This window comes from Populus nigra, chromosome 6 (assembly GCF_951802175.1).
Source record: "Populus nigra chromosome 6, ddPopNigr1.1, whole genome shotgun sequence".
NCBI lineage: Eukaryota > Viridiplantae > Streptophyta > Magnoliopsida > Malpighiales > Salicaceae > Populus > Populus nigra.
The window spans coordinates 7,786,227-7,805,065 of NC_084857.1; the positions used below are offsets into that span (position 1 = coordinate 7,786,227).

General features: G+C 33.4%; 3 protein-coding genes across 3 annotated transcripts; all 3 read left to right on the forward strand.

The window, feature by feature from the left end:
* The first annotated feature begins 9,447 nt into the window (after positions 1-9,447).
* LOC133696683 (uncharacterized) lies at positions 9,448-10,641 on the forward strand. Its single transcript, XM_062118934.1, has one exon. It carries the CDS (start codon positions 9,448-9,450, stop codon positions 10,639-10,641), a length of 1,194 nt encoding a protein of 397 aa, XP_061974918.1.
* Positions 10,642-13,248: 2,607 nt separating this feature from the next.
* LOC133697891 (uncharacterized) lies at positions 13,249-14,798 on the forward strand. Its single transcript, XM_062120714.1, has 2 exons — positions 13,249-13,659; positions 13,812-14,798. Exons 1-2 carry the CDS (start codon positions 13,346-13,348, stop codon positions 14,659-14,661), a joined length of 1,164 nt encoding a protein of 387 aa, XP_061976698.1. The 5' UTR covers positions 13,249-13,345; the 3' UTR covers positions 14,662-14,798.
* A 628-nt stretch (positions 14,799-15,426) lies between these two features.
* LOC133696686 (uncharacterized) lies at positions 15,427-17,842 on the forward strand (the record flags this gene model as incomplete). The annotated part of the gene is given in 6 exon segments (XM_062118941.1): positions 15,427-15,519; positions 15,607-15,697; positions 15,700-15,777; positions 16,002-16,117; positions 16,706-16,895; positions 17,170-17,842. Coding segments are annotated over 5 exon segments (393 nt in total), but the record flags the coding sequence as incomplete, so codon positions are not given.
* Between the last annotated feature and the right edge of the window lie 997 nt (positions 17,843-18,839).

Consider the following 18,839-nt stretch of genomic DNA (forward strand, 5'->3'; position numbering starts at 1 on the left):
TCTGCGGACTTAGAGCGTATTTAGGAGTGTAATTACAGGTTATTTAAATTAATAAATTTAAATTGAAAAATTTATGCATACATCAAATTAAATAAATCATGAATTATTTTGTAAATAAATTTTACAAAAATTCATGAATGATAAATAGAAATGTAATTAAAAAAAAGAGAGATCAATATAAATAAAAATATTTAATATCACAACTTGGGTTATTTACCTGATTGTATCTAATAAATTTATTTATTAAAATTAGTTTGTAATGGAAATCGACGCATAACAAATTTATTGAATAAAATAAAAGGAAAACAAATATTATACAAGGTTATATATACTAAAAATAGTATAAAAAAATACATATCAAATCTATATATAAATTACAAATGAATTATACTAATATTTTTAAAAAATTAAAACACAATATATATATATATATAAAAGAGAACAATGACACTACTGTTTGATGTTGGGTGGCAATTTGTTTTGGCTGGTTTTGGGATAATTTTTTGTGTTTTTGGAGGTTATAAATTGGTTTAATAAGATTTTTATTATGTTTTCAAGATATTTTAGGTTAAAATGAATTTTTTTATTATAAAAACCTTATTTTTCCGGCTACATCAATGGCAGAATTCTTGATACCTATAAATCACGTGTTGTCTTTTATTTTTTTACAAACAATTGGGGCGGACGATACATCTTTCATACCATTAACTAAAAAAATTAATTGCTCATGCACAAGCCCTTTATAGATGGGCCGCGCCAGGTCTAGCTTTTGAGGATTAGCAACATCTCGCCTTATTTATTTTTTATATAAAATAACAATTATTGTTTAATTATTTTAATTCATTATCTTTCAATTATTGTTTAAAATAATTTCTAAAAATATAATTAAGGAACAAATCATCAGAACAATCTATAAATTTTTTTGAGTGAACTGTAAGCATAAAGAACAATATTTACCCTACACATTTCAGAGTATTTACTTTATTAATTAACTCCTATTGCTAGCTTTTCAGGGTGTGCTCTTGTTTAAATGTGTTTCACAGATGCCAAAATTATAATCCAAATTACTTATTAATGCCTTGCGTTTCTTCGTGTTTCGTCTCTTAAATGATTAGGCTCATGTCCTTTTCAAAGTTTTTAATTGAAGATTTGAATTATAGATTGATGGTGTTTAGATGGGTTTATCTTCATTAATTAAAAATAATTTTATTTTGAAATTTTATTTTAAAAAATCAAGTCTATAACTTAAAAAAAATATCAGACTAAATTTTTACTGAATTATTGGTTGAACATGAGTGAAATCTAATTTTATTTATTTTAAAACTTAACTTGAATTAGATTGTTGTCACTTTGCCCACTTAAAATTTCGTTACAAGAATTAGGAAGTATGATTTTCTACTTTGCTTTTGAATTTTTTTTATTGGAAAGAACTTAGTTGTAAAGAATAATTTATAAACTAACATTAGTGAGAAAAAAATAAAAAAATGACATGTTTTAATTGGTTATGCTAATTAAAATAAATAAAATATAATAGGACTCACTGCTTTCAATAATACAATTAAGAAATGTTATATGAATTTGTTTTTTAATAATTATGAGTTTGAATTATTTTAGGGTCACTAAAAATTTATATGGTCGTTAATTTTAAGGCTAGTAGAATTAATCAAGGTATGCGCAAACTGACCCGCATATTTTTTTTTAAAAAAAAGAGTTACATGGAGGGACAAAATTCAATTAGTTGCATTACTTTTAATAGCGCAATTATTAAAAATGTATATAAAATATTAGTCGCATTAGCTTAAACTTTTAGATTTTTCATAACCAATTAAAATCTTGGTTGCTTTGCGCCTAATAGTATACCTAATATTATAGCGCCTAATAGTATAACCAATTAAAATCCTGGTTGCTTGGCGCCTAATACTATACCTAATAGTATAACCAATTAAAATCTTGGTTGCGTTGCGCCTAATACTATAATCTATTGTGCATTTTCCGGCCAATAATGATACTGTGCATTAATTAACAATGCAACAAAATTCGCCGTGCACTCTCTCACGGATCGCTCTAGATTAGAATAGTTAATTTTAAATTTTATTCTTGAGTTTTTTTATTTTACATAATAGAGTTATTTTGAGCATAAATTTACAACTAAATACTTTTTTTTTAGAAAAAAGATTGGATTGAAAGTCAAAGAATAAAGTAAAAATAACATGTAAAATAGATAATAAATTTAAATTTCATATAAAAAAATTTATTTGAGTTACTATTCTTTTTGGTTTAGAGGTGATTAGTCTCTTTAGTTTTTAAAAATTTAGTTTTGATATCAAAATTTATTTTTTTTATTTTTCAATCTTTTTTTAAAAGAGAAGAGGGGTTCGCTGGATTTGTTTACATTTATTTAAACCACTAATATGATTGAAATTGGTGTTCAGAGGTTACACTCGGTGAAGGGAGTAGTTGTTTTAAATTTTGATTCTGTCTAAAAACATATTTAAGTCGAGAGTAAAAAAATTTATTTAGTTTGATTTTGTGAATTGAGTTATTTTTTAAGTTCATTAGTTTATTAAATTGATTTCTACGTGTTATTGATTTTTAAGAGGTTTTTTTTTCTTTAAATGGATTGAGAATTGGTTTGTTGGATTAATAATAACTGTAATTTAGATGGGAAGATGACACATATAGCTTCTCTTGGCAAAAAAAACAGGTCTTCTTTGTATTTCAAAAGAGAAAAATAAAAAGGGGTGGGTGCCCCTTTCAATAAGAAAGAAAGAAAAACAAGCCTAAACACGCACGTGCAGACCTAGGCTTAAAGGCTCCACGCTTGGACCGTTCCTTCTAAAGGCTCGGTGCACTGGGCCATGTGCCAGCCAGCCTTGTTTGGTTGTTTTTTTTTGGTCATTTTTAGATAAAAAAAAAAAAAGAATAACCTGACTAGTTTCATCATCCGAATTGCAATCGGCTGCAGAAAATAATCTCAGTGTTCTGATAAACCACACCATCTGGGGCTAGGTCCTCGAATTCTGTTATGTGGGGGGGCTTGGGCTTGGTCTTGGGCTACAATGTGATCATCTACTGGGTTCTGGGTCGAAGTGTTTTGCTTGTGTTAATGGATCAAAGATAATTTGACGAAAAATATTGAAAAAATCCAAGTAGAGAGTGTGTGTTGTAACTCCCGCTTGAATTGAATGACTCGTAATTTTCTAGTGCTCTCTATTATTTTTCATGTGAAATAGCTTGACCAAAAATGAGGAGCGGAAGATATGTTTTGTTGTGGATAAATGCATCTGCAACAGACGGAGTATCAACTCCGTTCATTTCTTGCCAAATCTCCCACCATAACTAACCCTCTGTTTGTTGTTTCTTTTAAGCGCGTGTGACGCCAAATATCCAATACCCCTTTCCGTTTATATAAACGTGTATGACACTGACAGTAAAAATCAAATATTGAGAATTTCGGCTCCTTCTATACTCGCTTCGTTATAGAGTATAGGCTGATTCAGGTTAATGTTACGTTAAGGCTCCCTTTCAAAAAAAATAAAAATTGAATGTTAAAATAAAAATTAGGCTAGTTTTGTTATTAAACTTGATTTAGCGGGGTAGTTTTAAAGTCTTCAAGGGACGTAACGTGATGACAAAGAGCTTGAGATCTGCATAGCAGGTCTTGAGTTCGAGTCAGAGCGTTTATCTCTTATAAAAGCCTGAGACAGTCAGGATTTTACTCGTTTACTTGGATCTACAAAGTACGCTTTCCGAGAGATAAAGTTTCCTTAAATCCAATAACAAAGGGTTAGTTTAAAATTTTCTTGCCCAAACTTTTTATTTTAATCACTATTTAAAATTAAATAGTATGAGAGTTAACTCAACATAATCCAATTGATTTGATAGATCTCAAGATAACCTGGACAACGCATAAAAAAACATGGTTTGGTTTTAAAAAAATTCAAGAAGATTTTTTTTAAAAAAATACTGAGATGATAACATATTGAATCAACTAGAATTTCACAGCTTAATAAGTCATAATACATGATTCAGCTTCTAAGCTCCACTGAGTTTGAGAATTTTATTTTTTAAAAACTTTTTTTTTTAATTATACTACAATAGAAATAAGTGAAATCAAATACAAATAGAATATCATGAAGTTTATTTGAAATTATAATAATCTCATAAAAAATAAATTAAAATAATTTAAAAAGATAAAATAAAAATTAAGCAACTGTGTAAGAATGAAATAGAAAACTTTTTTTATGAAAATTAAAAAAAATATAAAACATCTCCTTTATTATTTATATAAACAATGAAATAAGCGAGTTGACACCCCAACTATTTTAGAAGCAGTGAGCAACTAGGTTATTTATTACGCTACCATTACAGCTTGGACAAAACAAAAATCAGAGCATGAAAGAATAATAGGCAGGCCATAATTTTTGGTGGCACTGTTATTGACTCGATATAACAGTTCAAACTTTTAAAAACTTGACCTCATTATGTACTTAGCTTATATTTTAAATTAAATCGCATGGGATTGCCTAGTATGGCTTTGTCGGCTTGGCAAATTCAAAAAAAAAAAAATCTTAAAAAAAAATAAATAGGTAAGGTTTATCTTAGTTAACTTGTCAAATTCACAACTTGGATTGTAAATCTAGTTAGATTAAATTATTTTTTTGTTTTATTATATAATAAAAAAATGAAAAATAATTTACAATAAACCTAACACTAAATAATAAAAAACAATAAAAAACAATATAAAAAATATAATTGATAAAAAAATTAAAAAACAAAGAACAAATATAACAAAGAGGCTAAAAAAAGGAACAAGGCCAGGAAAAAGTCGAGACCGTGGGTTTGAGGATTGCCTACATGACTTGGCCGGTATTTTTTTGTTTTTACATGGAGCAAACGACCTGTCTTGTTTAGCCTCCCTCCCCCGAAGCTCAAACCCATGACGAAATATTCACTTAAAATCAAATATTATAAATTAATTAAAAAAATACACATTAAACGGATTCATAACTCAAATGAATAGTTAAATCCACCTCGCATCATTTAATTGTTTTGTTAACGGTTTAAGTCCCCGGCTGAACCCTTTCTGCAATGTTGTTTCATTAAAACAAATACAATAAATACTATGAGTTTTTAAATCATGAGTTCCACCAATCTAATAATTTATTATTATTATTATTATTATTATTTGATGACATTTTCTGCCTCTAATCTATTAGGATTGTAATATTTATTTTAGATAAATATTGTCTCCTGTCTGAATCAAGTTTTGATATTTTGAGCTGATTTTTTTCACGAGTGACAGTAAAATATGGATATATAGTTTCAAGAATAATTAAAAAAATACAAGGCCAAGAGAGCATTTTTTTTTATTTTTTCTTAGACATCAAACACTAACAAAATTGAAAAATAAAAAAAAATAACTTGAAACGATCCTAAGTATTGTAAAGGGGCCTAGAAAATCACATAAATCTATCCACTTGATTTTAGCATGATTTTCAAAATATTTACACGGTTGAATGCGTAATTACTATCTGAAATAAAAAAGAAAAAAATTCCAAGAACCATGATATAGATCTCAATGTAACATAACCCTGATAATCAATCCAGGGTTAGAAAAAATGCAGTTGAATCGTTATTTTTTCCTCTTGAAATAACAAAACTGTGTCAGTGCATTTACGATTTATTTGATACATAGAACAGTATAGGATAGTACGAGGGAAAGTGGAAAAATATATCGCCAAAATGTAATTTTTATCCAAAGCAAATGGGGTGTGTTTGTTCAATTCCACTGGTAAGATTGTCAACGTATCCCTCAACCTTCGAGTCTAAAAATGCCCTTCAATCATCTTGACCTGACCTTTGTTGTTTCATGTGATGTTTATGAAAATGGTCCAATAAAATTAAATAAAAACTGAAATAATCATTGATTTATCGAAATAAATAAAACCGGATCAATTATCTTTCATGACTTGAAAATACCAGATGCTGTTTTTTACAAAACTGATTAATGAAACATAATATAACACAATCCTTTAATGATAAAAACAATCAATGGCATTATTTATGAAACTAATCGAATAAAGCAAATACATAAAATGCATTAATTATTTTTAAAATTATATAAAAAACAATAACCTGTCCTAACAGTCAATTCAACAATCAAAATCTTAAGAGAATGAGACTAGTAGTTTTTTACACAACATAAAAGAACTGGATCAATATATTTTATTAAAAAAATGTATTTATTGTATTTATTTGCACGAGACAGTATCTGATAGACACCAAAAAATAAACAATAATAATTATTCCTCCACTCCCCGCACTCGCTCCATTCAATGCACCTTCGGGAGGGAGAAAGGTTAATTTGCTGTTCGAGGGTTGATGGGTCCCTAAACATATGTGTTGGACAGCAAATATGTTGCTAATAAATTGTGCTCAATCATGAAATCCATTCAAAAGACAAAAAGAAATGTTGCTTGGTCAGTGAGTTAAGTTAAGAGTAGGAAAACCTTATTATACTTGGGCATCTTATAATCATGAATTAGAAAACAACAGTATCCCTGATAGACAAAGACAATTCGGACCAAAAACAATAAACTAAGACATCGTCATCATCATGATTATGAGCATCTTAGTATCGATTGAATAGACAAAAAACATCCCTTAAAAACGATTGTTTATTTGTCCCAATGATGCATTGGGATTGGGCATGCGTGGGACGTGCATTCCTTAACATTATGGCTCCGAGAAGACATGCCTTGTACCTGTTATCTTGGTAGCTTAGTTTTGGGTCATTTTATTTCTTTCCTATAAATCTGCACAACACTTCCTTAATCCTTATTGAATCTCGACGGCTTTCAGAACATCTTTTATTTGGTTTAGCAGCTACAGAAACAACTTCCTTCAATTTTTCAATGAACTTTGGTATATAACAGGTATTGAATTAAACAACAAACTCTCTAACAAAACAATACATGTATAGCAACAAGCATTTCCTTGCAGAGCTCGTCTCCTCTACAATTATCTCCCTTTTCTGCTAACCGCCAGATCATACAATACAACAATCTCAAATAAAGAAAATTATTATATGAACTTGTCGAGAACAGCGTGAATAGTTCAGCTTGCTCAATTTGTTCAAATTAAAGCAAAGCTTCATCGAAGGGAAAGAGAGAGAGAAGAAAAATCAGACTCCACAGTGCCTGCTTTTATGATGCCACTCTACTTTTCATTGCAGGTAAATAAGTATCGAGGCATGAAAAAAAAATGATAAAAAACCCCCCGCTAAAGTTGAGCACATTTGAATGTCACTGACTGGCTTTTAAAATATTGTACAGGTAACGTTTGGGAATGAAAAAATTTTATTTTTTTTGTTTGAAATTAAATTATTTTACATCCCATCCTAGTATATAATGAAAAATTGTAAAACACTCTTGAAAATAAGAGATATATTATATCTTGATCATAAGAAATTTTCTTTTATGGCACTGAAATGAGTTAGTGGGGGTATGGATTGTGATTGTCAGTTGCAAGAAAAAGAGCATGCGAGAGCGTTTCAGTAGTTCCTTTTCTAAATATTTTTTTTTATTTAAAAATATATTAAAATAATTTTTTTAAAAAATATATTTTCTTATATTAACATATTAAAACATGAAATAAAATCTCAAATTTTTATAAAAGCACGGAAAACACACCCTTGGAATGTGGACTGAGTGCTTAAGCTGCTGTGATCGAGATAGTTTAGACACGAGAGAGCCGATAGCACGCCAGAAAGGGAAATTTTCTACGATCACTCGGCAAGTGATCACCATGCCTTCACCACTAAATTCAAACAAAACACCAACTTCTACGTACAAGTTTGCTCATTCATCACAAGAAGAGTTACTGGAATGTGAGTACTTCTACATTTTTTTAGTAACAAAATGGAAAACCATCAATGACTTGAAGCTATGGTGAGAAGCGCAAAAAGGTTCCCTGTTTCCTGTAAACGAAGGACAGAAAGAAGACTTTGCAAAGTCCACCACGACACGTTTAAAGGACATGTATCTGTCTCTGTCTTGATAGACTGTGTTGTGTGACACTTTAAGGGCATCATCATCCTAGTTCTTATTTCTTTTTTTTTTTAGGCTTTGATTGAATACAGCATGCCTCAAATAGTATAATCATACCTCTCATCAAATCATTGCCAATGCATCCAACCATATCACAACCGTCAATTTCTCCCCAATAGTCAACTTTTTAGAAAGTTCAGTACTCCTAAGTCTCAAAGTGGGACCCCGCAATAGATTTGTCGGTTGGACACGTGCCCAATATCGGTAGGAAAATGACATAGTATTGGAGGCGTCTTTGTAAAATCATGATGGCTATGTAAAAGAAAGTGGACAAATAAAAATGCATGCCCAATTTGTGCCTGTTTAATGGGCTACCTCACCTAGCTTCAACTTTTTTTTGCTCTTCCTCATGAACATTTTCGATGGGTTCCTTTCGTAAACCCACTAATGGAATTAAAAGAGAGACCTAACAATTGGGATTTGAGAAAGGAATTCATGTCATTTTGCATATAAAGTCAATACTCGAGAGTGGCAAGATCTTGATAAAGTTTGACAAAACACCATGACCGATTGATGGATTTACGCCACATGATTTAAGCACCTTTTTCCTTAGATGTGAGGGGTGCTTAATTCTTGCCCTTTCTACGCAGTGCGTGTGAGATTTATATACCCCGCAAACTGTACAATTCGTGTGCCATGTCTCCATCTGACGCGTGTATAGAATAGCTGCTCTTTATAAAATATTTCTATCAGTATAAATACAGGCACGATGATGAGATATGTAGAATGCAAGTGTGAAATGCAAAATATTTTACATTGAATGTCTTTTTTTACTCACTGAAAAACCAAGACTATCAAATTAGATGTATTTGTCTAAACATAGGGTGCTCAGGTTACAAATATATAAACTGACGTTATTATTTCTTTTTAAGCAAGACACTGTACAAGGATGTTGTCGTGTTTGTAGCGCTGCCAAAGTGCATCTCAGCAAAAGAATTTGAGTTAAAATAGACTGCTAGTTCACCGCTTTTACTCGACTTGTTGTGCGTTCACTTCCCTACACAATCATACCCGCAGGAACCCAAGTGGTTACTTTCATCACTCCTACCTGTCTACTGTTTTCTGTGGAAAGAAAACGTAAAGGTAACGCCTCTATATCAGTCTATGTAATCCTTCTCTTACACTCTCTGATGTCATCGAGCCTGGCTTCTTGAAAAACCACAACCCTCCCCTCTGCTGTCCCTCTTCAGTCTTCCCCCCTATCTAGCAAGCTCTTTAATTCTAAGCTCCCTTTTTAACACCCTAGCCAGCTAGTTCTTGAAACATCAAGAAGAGAAATCCTTTTGAGTTCTTGAAGCCTAGTTCAATTGAAAGAGAAGCTAGTTCACCAGAAGCCATGAAAGAAAGAGGCAAAGCCGTGGAGATGTACAGCAATGATTTGTTTGATCAAGATTACAGTACTTCATCAGATCTTCCATGCAAGAAACACCCATCATCATCTTCAGTTGGTATATGTGCTCATTGTCTGAAAGACCGTTTGGTCAATCTAGTCTGTTCAGATTGTGGAGAGCAAAGGCTCTCTTCTTGCTCTTGCTCGGAGATCTCTTCCAATCGTAATTCATGCACTGTTGAGGTAGGCAGTGTTGGTCGCATTTCATTCTTGATAGAAAATGAAAAACAAAAAAATGATCAAGTTTCACAGTCTAGTAATGGTACTGCTAAGCCCAAAAGTTCTAGTAAGGATCAGAAAGGAGATGAACTTAATTTCATGCTCAAGAGGAGCAGCAGTAGCTGTGTTGAGATCAAGAGGAAAAGTGGGTTTTGGAGGATTGGAAGGCTGTTTAGTAAGAAAAGAGGGAAGGGCTGTGATAGGAGCAGTGTCGGGGGTTTCGAAGAGAAAAGTGATGTGTGGGTTGTTGATTACATGGGTGTGTCTAGGTGCAGGTCTCTCTGCAGTTTTAGAGGTGGTGGGTTTTTTGGTTCCGAAGATGGCACCTTTTCAGGTGCCAGGAGTTCCATTTCAGCTGCCAGGAGTTCAATTTCAGCTGCCAGAAATTCAGGTGTCAATGGTGGTCTACTTTTTGATCCTGACAGAAAAAGTGGGTTCAGTGAGGCAGAGCCAAGAAAAAGTGGCTTTGATGGTGAAAAGAGAGATGCTACTGGTACTGCTTTAGAGCCTGAAAGGCTTGATCCCGGCCACAGTGGACCAAATACCAGACGTGTATTTTCACTTAAAGAAGGGAATTTTACTACAGTGGATGATTCAGGCTTCATTGACTTGAAGTTTGATTTCCCATCAGAATCTAAAGCAGATTTATCTTCTGTAAAGATGGTCTCTTTGTCAGATTCACACTCTGCTTTGGGGAGCCTGAGAGGCGGTGATGCGGTGGCGCAGGATCAATATGGAGGGCATTTTGGTAGTTTAGTGGGAGATGGGCTTTTCAGTCATGGGGGTTCCTGCAGGATCACGGTCAGTGACAGAGGGATCAAGAGGAGCAGAAAAAGTTTCAAGAGTTGGAGATGGATTTTCAGGCAGCATCCAGGTGCAAAGAAGAAAGATGAAGACCTTGTGGTCAAACCCTTAGGTTAATTATTAATTACTAATTAGACTAAATCTTGATTTTTGCTCTTGTATCTTTCTATGTGTATGTGGTGGTCAGATCCTTCCTGGATTCTGTAGTTGCATTGATCAAGTTGAAACAAAAGTAGCTAACAGAAATGAGTTTGCATGACTTTATAGTTTATACTTGAAAGAAAAATAATAAAAAAGAAGAAGAAGAAAGCATTTCATTTCGTTATCTACCACAATACAAAAAAGAAGGAAAAAAAACTCTACTTGGGCTTTAAATGTCATCAAGATTTTTGTTTTGGTAGAAAACCAGATAAATATAACTTAACAACACAAACGGCAAGGGTTTAGTTTGGTCTTTCCCTGTGATTCTCGAGCTTCATTTTTGTTTTCTAATCTCAAAGGGAGATTTGAATCTCCGATCACTCGAGGAAGGGAGATATGATGGATGCTGGGTTGAGTGCGCAATTTTCACTGGAGTTTCTTATAAAAGTTAGAAAGGAAGCCAAGAAACAATAATATGGGCGTATCGTACTGTTGGACCATGAATTCACAAATTCATTCATCCATTGATATGCTAAATCGAAAGACTTTGACGCGTCTTTTTGTTCGCGGCTTTCAGGCCATTTAACATGTGGAATTGGTCTTTGTTTCGGTTTATGGGGTTTTGGACTCTTAGAATTTTATACAAAACCGGTCCATTGGACCATAACCTGCTTAACTGGTCGTTGTAGTAAATTCCAGTGCTTTGAAGTGATTGGTGTAGAGCCCGTTTAGAAACGTGTAAACTATTTTTTTTTTAATTTTAATTTTTTATATATATATTTTCTGATTGTTTTATTATGCTAATCTCAAAAAAAAAAAATTAATTATTTTTATACGTTTCTAAACAAAAATCATTTTAAACTATAACCACTGTCATAATTTTAAACAGGCTATTATGTTGCCTCGTGGTTCATATCCCATGACTTTCATAGATTTTTTACTTGCTCGGTATGTGTTTTACAAGGTGGTGAACGTCCTCTCGTCATGTGTTTTTTTTTGTATGGTTTCACTCGTTTTTTAATATTTTTTTTATTTACAAATATTAAATTAATATATTTTTAATTATTTTTTATGGTTTTGATATACTAGTACTAATTTTTTTAAAAAATATTTTAATATATTTTTAATTAAAAAATATTTAAAAAACATCTTCCATCAAATTACCTACCAAATACACACAATCTCCATGTGAAAGCATAGAGCACTTTTTCACTTTCACTTGAAATGGACCAGTCATGTAAAGCTCAAAGATGCATTTGTTTTATTTAATTTCTTGAATTAAAGTATTGCATGTGTATAATTTCTGGGTTCGACAAGTACTGCTTGGCTTATTATCTGTGTTTTTCGATGATATAATATATATATATATATTTTAAGACTAGTTTATACATTAATCAATCAATATTTATTCTTTAACACTATTTTAAAACGGATTTTATTATAGAACATAATGTATTAGGAAATTTGGATTTTTATATGTATTATTTTCAAAATTAATAAAACAATAAAAAACACCGGGGAAATACTATTCTCCACACACCGTAGCCCCCTTTAATTCACCGGACTTTTCATAATGAATTTATTATTATTATTTTTGTTGTTGCATTTTTTTTCTTTTATCAATCGCATCTTTCTATAGCCAAATTAAAATCCAATTACTTTTATTTTATCAAGGAAAGGTATAATTAAAAGAAAAGACAAATAATCAATATGAAAAACACAGAAAATACAAAATAGATCGTGGTTTCAAAATTAGCTAATATTTTTTATTATGATCCTTATAGTTTGCAACATATCATTTTCATCATTTTATTTTTTTCAAAGTTCATTTTTGATCAAAACATTATTTTTATTATTTTTGGTTCATGATTTAATGTAGAAAAGAGAGAGTCAAAATATTATGGCGGTAGAAAAGAAAAATCGATTCACAATAGTTTTAACTACCAAAATAATCATTCGTGATATATTCAGTTTGTTAATGATTGAACCTTATAATTTATATGAATTATATAAATAATTATTAATTTATTTAATTAAATACATGTATAATTTTTTATATTTATGATTAAACTTATTTATAAAAAAACATGCACAGACCACTGAAAACAACCCCACACTTGTTAAGTAGTTTCCTCGTCAAACCAAACCAATCTGTTATAACTTTAAAGCAATGCCTTTAGATTTCAAATAGGTTCTGATCTCGGGTCTTCTAATTAACTAATTATTTCCCCCACTTGAATTTAATTATTTTTTGGGGTCAAATAAGTATTCCATATTCAAGTACTTTTGGAAATTTCCTAGCATATGGCATGTCAGATGGAAATGCTTGTGTTACATGCTGTTTGATTGAATTTTGATGTTTTTGAAATAAATAAGGGCACACTTGATGAACGAACACGGCCACTTGATGAACCTAACACAACCCGACGAATAAAACACGTCCATGGGGAACCATTTATGCCTAGTTGCATAAAAAAAAGCATGCACAGACCACTGAAAACTGATCTTCAAAAGTCAACTGGTTGATTACTACCTTACAGAACCAATCATGTAACTTGATCAAGTTATACAAGCCACAATCGATGAGTTCATTAATCAATGCGTATTTATACGTTCATTAATGCTTAGTTAAAAACACCAAGGGAAACACAAAGAACCAAAAAAAAAAAAACAAACAATCATGTATGTGACAAGGCCTCTCTCAATGTATCGAGTATATCCTTCAGCTCGTTCATTATTTCCTCCCGAGGGTCCGAACTCTGGTATATTGGTGATCCAAGATGATGAAACTGAACCTACTTGCTGTTTTGGGTTGGTCAAGAGTACTGATTATATTAGAGCCCTGCCGTTTCCTCAAAACAAGAACCTAGAGGTTCTGTTTCCGGACGGGCCGGACTTCACTGAATGCACCCGTGTTCTATTCATTCCCGTTCTTAACCAACCATTGTCTTCCAAACAATACTATGTCATTCAAAGGAAATCGAAGCATAAAGGGTATGTGTCTTATCTCAATCTGCACTTTCTTTTTTATCCTCCCTTTTCTTTTGGCCCAAATTGGCTCTTATACAATCAATCTGTGCTGTTAGTTATGCTAACCAAATAGTTTTAGTTGACTTAAATAATTATTTCACCATGATCTGCATCAGGAAAGCTTACGTAAACCGCAAGATTAAGGAGGGCGTGAAAACGAGTCGTTCCTGCAATCGTACATCCTGTTTAGAACCACGACCTTTGGATCCTAGAAACATATATCAACGATTTCAGATTCAACAGCGAAAACGGGGTACCTTTGTTGCCAAATCTGTAGCTTCGGATGGGCTACCTCCAAAATTCTTAAGGAGAGATGGTTGGGAATTGGCTGCTTCAACTCCCAAGGAGTTCCAGCTGAGCGAAGCACCAGGCCTTAACATGGCTCTCCGTGCCCGCCTTCCAGACTTCAGCTTCCCGTTGTCACAGAATTGTTCTGAAGCTGTGAAGGTGGGGAAGTGGTATTGTCCTTTCATGTTCATCAAAGAAGGAAACATACTTGAAGATCAGATGAGGAATTCACCCTATTATGAGATGACTCTCGAGCAACAATGGGAGCAGATTTTTGCTTGTGAAAGTACGTATAATGAAGACAATACTGTGAGTATAGATGTTGCTGTCAAATGCCAAGTGGTTAAAATTGGTGGGACAGAAGCTGTGTATGACCAGAAGATTGTTGCTGGTGGGGTGATGTGGTTTAGGAGTGTTAGCGATGTGGAACGAGAAACAAATGTGGGATTGGGATTAGAAATTGTGGAGAGAATGAAGTGGGAGCAAGAAAGAGTCGGGTGGGCCGGTGACCGGCAAGTGAGCGTGAAGAGAACCGAGGAGTTTGATGGCAAGGGAGAGTGGAGGAAATTCGGTTGCTATGTGTTGGTTGAGAGGTTTGCATTGAAGAGGATGGATGGAAATGTGGTGCTGACCTTTGATTTTAGGCATCCTCTTCAGATTAGGAGCAAATGGGAATGACATAATTGCAGTCTTTTTTTTGCTAATAAATCACCTAAAACTGTATTTGAAATGCTACGAGTTCTAGGCCTACGAAGGCAGAAGCATGTAAGAAACGTTTGGTGTTCTGCGAATAAAATGTGGCTTTACACACTGAACAGATAGAGCAATGTTTCATGACTGTTCTTTGCTTCTTTTATTTTTTTCCGTCTTCCTTTGAGAATCATTTGGATTGGCTTCAAACAAGAAATAAATTGGTGGTGGGCTAAAAGCCCAACCCAGTGTGCCCTCGTAGGCTAAAGTAACCCCTAAAGAACCTCGACCAATATATTCATATAAAATAAACCTGAAACAAAAATATCCTCTTGCCTCTCACCGCAAAAATCTCCTTGTAAGAGCGGGAAAAAGAAAACTGGGCTTTTGATTTCTGAATAGCTGAATTAGGTATAAAATAAAATGGGAAGCGTAATGGATCAAGATCAATAATGGCTACTCAATTGCCTGAATACCACTCTCGATCCTAACCAGGAAACCCGTTCCTTCCCCGAAGCCTCTCTCCATCCAGGTCACTCCCCTCCCTCTTCTCGTCGTAATATTTTCCGATATCATCGATGGAGTCTAATCGAATATTATTTCTCCAGGCTTTGGAGTCGCGCATTATCAAAAGTTGCTGTAAATAAGTAACTTCCTTTTGGATTGCGTCAGATATCCTCTTTCTTAGATTTTGTGATTTATTTTAACTTTTATTTTAATTTGATTTGTTCCGAGAATTAACTTGATAATCACCTAGCTGCGGTACTATTAACGCAATTCATTAAGAAACATTGGCATGAAGGCGAGGATTCGCTTGAGCCTCCTGTTGTCGCAACTGAAGGGAAGGTAGTAATGACCACCTTTCCTTCTTTTTAAATCTTGAAATTCATAAATCGAGACCTGATTTTTAGTTTATTCTTCTTCTGTCATTAGCAAGTTACACAGAGACTACGTTTACCTTCGTTGGATGATTCTCACCGGAAAATTTGTACCGCAATTAGTATGGCTACTGCTTCGATTTCTGTAATGACTAGCCTGAGAATTGGCCTGATTTAGTGCCGTTTCTTTTGAAGTTGATTAACGATCAAACTCATATGAGTGGAGGTAAGTCTTAGGAATGTTCGGTTTGGTTGTGGTGAAGTTTTTCTCTCCCCACTTTAAATTTGAGATTGTCATGTGCATTCCAAGCAAGACATTTTTAAATACATAAATAAATCCTCAAGTTCTATTTGTCAAATTGAATCTTGAGTTTGGATATCTTTATAAGTGACCAGTTCATTGAAACTTGACTCGAGAAAGATGGCTATAGTTGATGTTGGAATTTGTAGTGGATGGAGCTCTAAGGTGTTCGGCCCTTCTCTCTGGGGATCTAGATGATACTGTGGTGCCAACACTAGTACCGGTTTTGTTCCCATGCTTGCATACAATTGTATCGTCACCTCAGGTTAGTGTTCTTCACATATTTTGTGCTATTTGAGAAAGCACTATTTGATTGGTTTTAGTTTTCTTGTTGGTTATAGAATGGGAGGTTTCTATGAATGGAATAGGAACTTGTTCAAAGAAAAGGTGGGGATGCTAGTGCATGTGCATATATATGCATGCTAAGTAGGTGACTGAAGAACAGAGCAGGACCATGAGAATTGCAATTTTAACACGAACACAAGGGATAAATTTAGGGGGTTTTCCAAAAAAGAATCTTAAAATTAGAAAATATATTGAGCATGAGTTGCCCATCGTCATTTCAGATTGACATAGGACAACAGATAAATTGGGTTTCAGTTCTTGATCCTATTTGCCTAAACCGCGATTCCTCGCTGCTTACCACATTTCAACCTTTTCTGGTCCTCTAAATATGGAGTCTGTTTTGATGAACTCTATTTCGTATGATGTAAATGTAATTTTGCACGTCAGTTGCTTTATGGTTTCTTGATGGTGCTCCATCTAAAGCTTTACAATGAAAATGATTCTTGCTAATCATGAACTCCATGTAGAATTTTGTTTCTTGACCCTGATTAAATTCTTGGCTTTGCAGGCTTCTCAGCCCTGATCTGGAAAGCTCTGGGTCTGTTTTTGTTGGGAGTTACATTTTACAGCTTATTTTACACCTGCCATTGCAAATGGCAACGCATATCCGAGACCTGGTTGCTGCTCTTGTTCAACGAATGCAATCGGCTCAAATAGTGGGGTTGAAAAGCTCATTGCTGCTTATTTTTGCTAGATTGGTATGTGCCTTCAATACTCGATGCTCCAGCTTCAGTCAACTCAAACTATGTCAACTTTCTTTTGCCTAGTAGGGCAATGCTTAAGGATATTGTCAAATAATTTCTTGCAAAGATGTCAATCATTTCACTAATAAATAGGGTTTCAATCACTTGCCTTGTATCCTCTTTTATTGACACACTGCTGTCTGATTAGCTGCTATGGCTAAGATTTCACGGGCACTTCATTTGCTTTTCATGGGCTGACTTTTGCACGTTCTGATTGTTTAAAACACAGGTCCATATGAACGCTTCTCATGTTGAACAATTCTTTGATGCGCTGATAGGTATACCAGCTGAAGGCTATGAAAACTCCTTTGTTTATGTGATGTCAGAATGGACTAAACAGCAAGGTAAGTATGCTTCCTAGTTTCTTTTGTTTCAATTTACAAATGTGTTAGGGGTGATGATATCTCCTGGCCACAGCTGTTCAATTCCTTGATTCTTTCGTCTCTGTCATTGTTTGTTAGTGACAACTTTTGTGCTGTTTTAATCACTTTCTGTTTGAAATTTTGCCCGTGCAGTACATGCCCTGGCTAGATTATAATGTTGAATTTGATTTGATAAATTGATGGAATCTTGACTTTTTAGCAGGATTCATCGGGTTTAATTACCAAATTTCATATCGACTAATATAGAGAGTACTGATCCTGATTGTTTGAATCTCAAACCAGTAACATAAGTCCATTTAAGTTATTTGTCTGAATCTCATCTTTTCCCAAATTCCACAGTTAAAGGAAAATCAAGTGCTTGGTGCCATGAGCTATTAATTTCCGTGTTCGTAAGACACTGTTAAATATTATTATTATCCAGAAGAAAAAAAGAAATTGCAGATTCCTCATTTCATAAAACACTCGTTAAGTATTCTTATGATTAAGAAGAAAAACGAAATTGTAGGATCCTCATTTCTTGTATGGGATTTTGCTAGGTTATATTCTATGCTTACAGTAAGTATATCATTTGGAAAAATTGCTTGGAATTTCTAATTTCATCATTTTCCTCTTCCTTCCAGTTTATAATTTCCTTGAATGACGGATGTGATTTATATTGCTGGCTGTCTAGTTCTTTTCCCCAGTAAATTTACCAGGTTGTCTCCCACTTTTAGTTTTTGTAATTTGTACAACAGATTGAAGTTTGTTGAAATCAGCTCTGGTTAGGGTAAAAGTAACCTATTGAATGAGGAGCCATTTTTCTCCTACTTCAAACCTTTGCGCTATTTAACAATGGAGAAGATCTACTGTTACGCCATTCCTGATCTGATTTAGTTTATACAAATTTAGAAGTATTTGATTTATTAAGTTTCCAAATCATTAGTGGATTGGAAAGAATTTAACACCTGAAAGCTTGAATAAAATTATAAATGGAAGTATTGTGAAACTTTTCAGTAACTACATGGGAGCCATTACTTTTTGCATATATTTTTCCAATATGTGCTAGTTGTTGAGGTCAGTGGGTTTTACTTTTTTGAGGTACTCTTTTGAATATTCTAGTTCACTTGGTTACAATGTCTAAGGGTCATATATCTTGCATTTAAATTCATGTGCAAAATATTTATATCTGGATGAACTAATTATAAAACATGTCCTTGTATTTTTGTTTTTGATAAAGCATAATGACTGCAATCGATTTGTAATGTTTCTGTCATTGTTTTCCGAGCTATCGATGACATAACCAAAATGAACTAAATTGATTTTGAACCCCAACTTTGTAATTGAATGCAGGAGAGATTCAAGTGGCCTAAAAAATTAAGGTCACAACAAGTGCTCTGGTCCTGTTGTTATCCACGAGGCATGCTGAATTGAGTAAAATTAATGTGCAGGGACATGTAAAGGCTCATCCTTACGATTAAGCTTTGAATGCGCATGTATAGATATGCAAGCTTGTTTCAAGAACTTACTCTTTTTATCA